The 6,978-nt window shown below is 41.5% G+C and overlaps 1 protein-coding gene across 1 annotated transcript in view; it reads left to right on the forward strand.

Moving 5' to 3' along the window:
• Positions 1-3,733, forward strand: part of LOC124622932 (probable N-octanoylanthranilate hydrolase AqdA2) — a 68,932-nt gene extending 65,199 nt beyond the window's left edge. Inside the window, exon 5 of the mRNA XM_047148723.1 lies at positions 3,401-3,733. Within this exon, the coding sequence (XP_047004679.1) occupies positions 3,401-3,733 (333 nt within the window). The remainder of the gene's footprint in view (positions 1-3,400) is intronic.
• The last annotated feature ends 3,245 nt before the right edge of the window (positions 3,734-6,978 follow it).

Consider the following 6,978-nt stretch of genomic DNA (forward strand, 5'->3'; position numbering starts at 1 on the left):
AAGTATTATACTTTCTGTTCTTAGTAATGAAAACCTGCTATAAAGATTAGGACCAAATTTCTAGCACTGAATAGGGCTAGACTTTGTTATGTAATCCGAAAATGCGCTTATTTTTCGTCTTGCATGTTTACGTCAGTGCAAGCTGTCCACCGCTCTCCTAGCGAGTGTGATTCTGGAAGCTCCCCATTACATTCATCTGGGGTTGCTGTAACTGTTTCCTTGGAATAGACGAAAAGAAGTCTTTAGCGGTCCGTCGATGACAACGTCATCAGAGGTGTAAGGAAGCATTCTGCGTAGACCTGTGAGGAAATCGACGGCGTCCTTTTCAAAGGAACCATCCCGGCGTTCATTTTTAACCATTTTGGAAAATCACAGAAAACCTAAGCATGAATGACCGGATGGAGATTCGAGGCGCTCGTTCTCCCTTATGATAATTCAGTAGGACTCCGAATAAGCGGTGTTCCCCCTGTAGTGCTATCGTAAGATGGTTCAAATGTCAAAAATTTTGTACGCCTGTTGAGAAACATGATCAAGACAGACGTCTCAAGTGCTACTTTGTATGTGTTGATGCAACTGTCTGTTGTCTCCCAAATGTTTCTAAAAAGTAATTGTTTATCTGCAGTTCTTTTCAGACTTGTACTTCATACGATCAGTGGACTCCTTTGCTAGGACCGTAGCCAACTCCAACAGCCTACTTGTTCACTTCTATTTCTTAGAGTACAATGGAGCTGGCTCTACGGATTATGGTATGTGTTTGTCTTGAGATGTTACTGTTGCAAGTAAATAGATTATGTTCGTGACAAGCGTAATGATTACATTAGGTGTGGATTAGTGACATCCAAAGAATTACCAAAAATTCCGTAGTTCTAATAAAACTTTTATTTCAAGGTGTACTTCCTTGCGTGCAGTCTTAATTTTTCCACACATGACAATAATCCTAAACCAGAATAACCTTAATTATTGGCTAATACTGTCAGTTAACTAAATCTATAGCATTTTCTTTTCAGTGTGACGTATTACTCAGCACATAGTTGTCAGTTCTGTTTCTTCGAATTTCATAAATCAATATAGCAGAGAACCGCTTAAAACCTCCAAAGCAACGTATATGACACCGAAACAATTCAATATAAATAAAATAAAAGACAGTATCGAACCAGAATGCTGCTACAATTTTTGCTAGACTTGTTACAATAGCAATAGGCCTATTTCGGCTTTATAGCCATCTTCGGGTTATCTGCAACCAAATACTCTTCGTTAAAATTTGTAACGTTACAACTAACAACAATTTTGTTTTACTGTGTGCTAGTACTTACTTCCATATTTCATTGTGGTGCTGTCGCTGTCTTATAATCTTACTGTTGCGCAAGTCGTTTCCAACTGCAGGCAAGTTTTTAAATATCTGTCTTAATCTCTGTTAATTGCTGTTGTTCGGAGATTTAAGCTGTTAATTGCTGTTGTTCGGAGGTGTAAGCTAGGTCTTTTACCGTTTGTTTATACTAGTGTGGTTTATAATTAATCCAGCGATGCTGTGCGTTTACAATTTGTTTATTCATTTGTAATTATCTATGGCGTGGTATTATAATCTTTGTTATGTTTTTGTAGCGTGTATATATCTGTGTTTTCCTTTTATTACGACCAATCGGAATCGAGTTGTACGATTTCAATTAAGTTATCTAGAAAACTTTTATGTTTTAGGTACGTTTGTTCCTTTAATATTTTATCCGGGTCTTTCTGTGAGTGTATATAGATATCGTTTTCTTCCAAAACTTTCATTTTAAACGCAATGAAAATCTTACATATAACACAAAATGGATTTAAAATGAACACTACAAACACAGCTCTTTTTTGCTTTCGTTTCCAGTAGTAAATTGGTAAAATGAATACTTGGGCAACACGGGGTTTGTCAGCTAGTAGTATATATATGGTTGAGTGTTGGTTTTTTTATGTGCATGAAATATTACACCAAAACATGTTTTATAACGAGTTTTAAGACAAAAGATTTGTTTCTTATTGCCAGAGGTGATGAAATATACCTGGAGATTAAATTGTATTGTGGCCGCAGTGGTGAAACTTCTCTTACAATGAAGTGTAATGTTGAGATTGCGTTTTTATTAGTAAATGAAGAATTTATATTTGTACAGTAAAACCACCAGCAAGATCCACACCCTCATGCCCACACTCCCTACCGGCACATCAGAAGACTTTTATGTCAACTGACTCTGGCCGCGGAAGATTGCGCTATTATATTCCCATCTGTGTTTGTTCTTCAAATGTTTTGCAGGTATGATTCATGCAGGGGAAACTCAGTATCTGGTTGCGAGCAACTCATCGGTACCAGACACGGACCCCAATTCCAACGATGGGAAGGTGGCACACCTGTTGACAACACTTGGACCAATTTCCCCAAATACGGGTAAGGCGTGACAATACTTATTTAATTTTGTCAAGCAATAGCTTCCTAAATCAATACTAACTTGAAAAGTTTGTTAACTAGTGGTGTTTAACTATTACCCAGAACATACCATAAATTGTATACCAATCACCGTATAATAATCATGAATAAGAATGCTTAGTCACTGGAAACGAAACGTTTATTGTAGTAAGTTGTGAAATGATCAGATAGTTAAGAAGACAGTCCAGCAGCCAAATTTTGAACAAATGCTTTTACTAACAACTTTTATTCAACTGAAATCTTTGGTGGCCTCTGCTGATATCAGTTATGGGTACCACACATTCTAGAGAGATGAGCTGACCTACAAACATGTAATTTTATTTATATTTGTGTCTCAGGGCCTAGTCCAGGCCAGTTTTTTTCTAATTTGATTACTTGGAAGGCTTACGTTTAAGATATTTTGAAGGTAATTGTCCTGATATGCGTTTGGCATGAGTGTGCGTATGGTGTTGAGTTTGTGTTGTTGAGTGTCATGAAAAAGAAGGGAGAGATTGAAAAGTCGTGTCGGCAAATAACTTAATCTTCTCGACTAGGATTAGGAGGGTCGCCGAAAGTAACACTTTCAGTGGATGGATTATCGAAAGTAACAATTTCAGTAGCCGCATCACCATCAAGTCCCTTGTGCCTTCTCTCCAAAAGATACTCCAGTGAATTTTGGAACTTCACCCAGGACATCGATGCGAAATTTGATGATGAAGAAACGTACGCCATAACCTTTTCACCCCAATCGGCAGAAAATGGCGATGGGAATCCCTTCCCCCGTGACTCTAACGTCTATAAAAGATCTTTGTAGATTATTGTAGCGGACGTCGCATCCAGTGGCTTGCGGGGCAGAGCAATATTATCAAAATGATTTCCAATGGCTGTCCTCATGGCCCCGTAAGTGGTCCGTTGTTTTGTGATCTTAGTATTTGTTGTTCAAATGTTTCTCAGGTATGATGCATGCAGGGCAAACAGTATCTGTTTGGAAGCAACTCATCGGAACCAGACACGGACCCCAATTCCAACGATGGGAAGGTGGCAGACCTGCTCACAACACTTTGGACCAACTTCCCCAAATCTGTTAGACGAGCAGACGCTACTGAACGTGCTGTTGCACGTGCAGATGACATTCTAGTAGTTGTGTTTGCAGACTCCAGGGCGAGACTTGAAGCAAAGGCGAATGATGTGCTCTCTCAGATGCAGCATTGCTGCAAGGGCAACCAACTGACTATTGATGTTCATAAAACCCGCACACATCCTTCTGAAGAGAAAACTTTCTCTTGCCAAAGAGAGGCTTGAAGGAACCCCTGTAAAATGCAGCACTGTTTGTAGATATTTACGTATTCTTCTACACAATAATAGAGACTTTCTAGGAAATGTAAAATCTATTACTCTGAAAGCGGCTAAAATTATGCATACAACTGCCCGCGCTCGCACTGCTGACTATAAATTACCGTCTCATGTGGAGTGGTCATATTGCAAGCTATCTTCCATGTCGTTGCGGGCTTCGTTGCCTGCTTCTGCACGAATCGTCTTCGACAAGGCAGCCACAAAACAATACTGCGACCAGTTCAGTGGACCGTACTCCTGAGGTTCAAATAGCTCTGAGCACTATGGGACTTAACATCTATGGTCATCAGTCCCCTAGAACTTAGGACTACTTAAAACTAACTAACGTAAGGACATCACACAACACCCAGTCATCACGAGGCAGAGAAAATCCCTGATCCCGCCGGGAATCGAACCCGGAAACCCGGGCGCGGGAAGCGAGAACACTACCGCACGACCACGAGCTGCGGACTCCTGAGGTTCACCAGTGTCTTGTGCACTATACTGATCGAGGACTTACTGGTGATTTTCAGGGTATGTTCGATGGATATCGTTGTACGATACAGGGCAGCGCTGTATTGGTTGGGGCGTGGACAATGTGATCGTACGTACGAGGTCACATCACTCATATTACTGATAAACGACATTTATGAGCCTGCAAGTTAGATGAATGGCAGTCTGACTGGAACACTAGAAGCACTACAAGGCGGGTTAACATCAAATTTCCAATCATCAGGAACAGCTCACAACTGCGCGACATTGCTCCTATTCGAGGAACGGTGCACCTATTAACAGGTCACGGTCCATATCTCAAACATTTGTATCGAGTAGGATGTAGTAACACACCGATCTGATAATGTGGACAGGAAGGTCCGCTGATCATATCGTTTTCAGATGCCCTCTTTTCCAGGAAGAGAGAGATTGCAGGCTATTAGACTCCATATCTCAAACATTTGTATCGAGTAGGATGTAGTAACACACCGATCTGATAATGTGGACAGGAAGGTCCGCTGATCATATCGTTTTCAGATGCCCTCTTTTCCAGGAAGAGAGAGATTGCAGGCTATTAGACTCCATATCTCAAACATTTGTATCGAGTAGGATGTAGTAACACACCGATCTGATAATGTGGACAGGAAGGTCCGCTGATCATATCGTTTTCAGATGCCCTCTTTTCCAGGAAGAGAGAGATTGCAGGCTATTAGACTACAGTCAGCAAACAAATGTAAGTGACCGAAACTTGAGGACTACGATTAATATTCTTGCACATCGAATATCTAAAAGGTAACTGCCTAACTGTCAGTCTATAACATGAAGTGAACGGTCTGAATATCAAAATAACGTCAACAGATTACAATAAGCGTTTCCTCCATTATAATAACTGGCACATATAAATTTAATTGAGAGAAACTTTAGAATACACACACACACACACACACACACGCACACCAACAATAGGTTTCGAAATACATAAAATTGTAATTTGTCAGTAAACCTCGAGTTATTCAGAGGCTACCAGCAAGTTATTCATTGGTAACTTGAATTAATTCCTTTTATTTTATGTTTTTTTAATTGATTCTTAGCTGCAACATTCTGTTTTATTTGTACGTTACTATTCCCAATGATTGCCGTTAACATAACTTATTAATGTACACATAATGTAAAAGATTATATATCACCATGATAATTAAATATGTACGAGCTGTTTAAAGTTTCCAGATATCACGTCTAAAATTTGTGGCAATAAATTCAATTGATTCGAATCCCCCACCACTGAATAGCAAGATGCAACACTAACATGCGTTAGCGACCTCGGCTACCGATAGCGCCACATACTACACAACATGCCTGGTAACAAACTGTTCTGTGTCATATCTTCTGGTAAACCTTGCGGGATGTAAGGTCGTGGTCCATGAAACTCTTCAGCTCCTAACGTTTCGTCCAGTGCTTCGCTGGACATCTTCAGAGGGGTGTTTCTCCTCCGGTGAGTCTTGCCGGCAAGACTCACCGGAGGAGAAACACCCCTCTGAAGATGTCCAGCGAAGCACTGGACGAAACGTTAGGAGCTGAAGAGTTTCATGGACCACGACCTTACATCCCGCAAGGTTTACCAGAAGATATGTCATCCGGTCGTGAAAGCCTTCATACTATGTTCTGTGTCATCTTAAGAACCAAATTCTAGATTCGAGTAGTATTCATTCACTACAGAGCCATGCGTGTTAAAGTGCCTCTTCCGGGACGGTGATTTGGGCCAGTGCCGAATCGAATATGCGGCCATCAGATTAAGGAAGGGGTTCGGTGTGCTGGCCATCCTGGATGTATTTTGTAGGTGGTTTCCTACATTCGACCAAGTGAATACCAGGCTGGTCTTGTCCCAGTTACACGATTCGCACACATTTAGAAAACTTTCACACACTTTCACGTAAATAACACTACGCGCAGACAGTTTGAAATATACATTCTGTCCCGTGTGCGTGTGTGTTTGTGTGGAGGGGGGGGGGGGGGCGGAGGGTAATGGCGCGGCAAAGGGAGGGCATCCGGCTACCCCTTAAATGAGCAATACCAAACAAATCCGTTAGTAAACGCGCCGATCCAAGGCAGATTCAGGAAAAGGGCAAGAAAAAGAAGAAGAGTTCATTCTTTATCAAGCAATAGATAAATGTTCATATCTGATCCAAATATATCATTAATGACATAAAGCCGGCCGAGGTGGTCTAGCGGTTAAGGCGCTCAGTCCGGAACCGCGCGACTGCTACGGTCGCAGGTTCGAATCCTGCCTCGGGCATGGATGTGTGTGATGTCCTTAGGTTAGTTAGGTTTAAGTAGTTCTAAGTTCTAGGGGACTGATGACCACAGATGTTTAAGTCTCATAGTGCTCAGAGCCATTTGAACCATTTATTGAATGACATAAAAACTGGTTGCCATGCGAACTCGGCATTGCGATCAAGGTCTCTGTAATTTAGAAGTACTCAGGTCTGGGTTGAAACTGCAGTGAGCACAGTTCTGCCGACGTCTAGGATGAGTCTGTGCAAACACTGCGCCCCCTGGCAGGCTGGTGTAGTTTAGGCTAGGTCATCGGAGGCCCTGATAACGTGTGCAAGTTCCTGGGTCATCGTCATTTCAGCCTGGGTGACAGGCTACTGATAGCAGTGGATAAAGGAATTCAGACCGCGGTGCACAATCCATTATGTCTGCAGCCAACACTAAAATAACAT

This window comes from Schistocerca americana, chromosome 7 (genome assembly GCF_021461395.2).
Source record: "Schistocerca americana isolate TAMUIC-IGC-003095 chromosome 7, iqSchAmer2.1, whole genome shotgun sequence".
Classification (NCBI taxonomy): domain Eukaryota; kingdom Metazoa; phylum Arthropoda; class Insecta; order Orthoptera; family Acrididae; genus Schistocerca; species Schistocerca americana.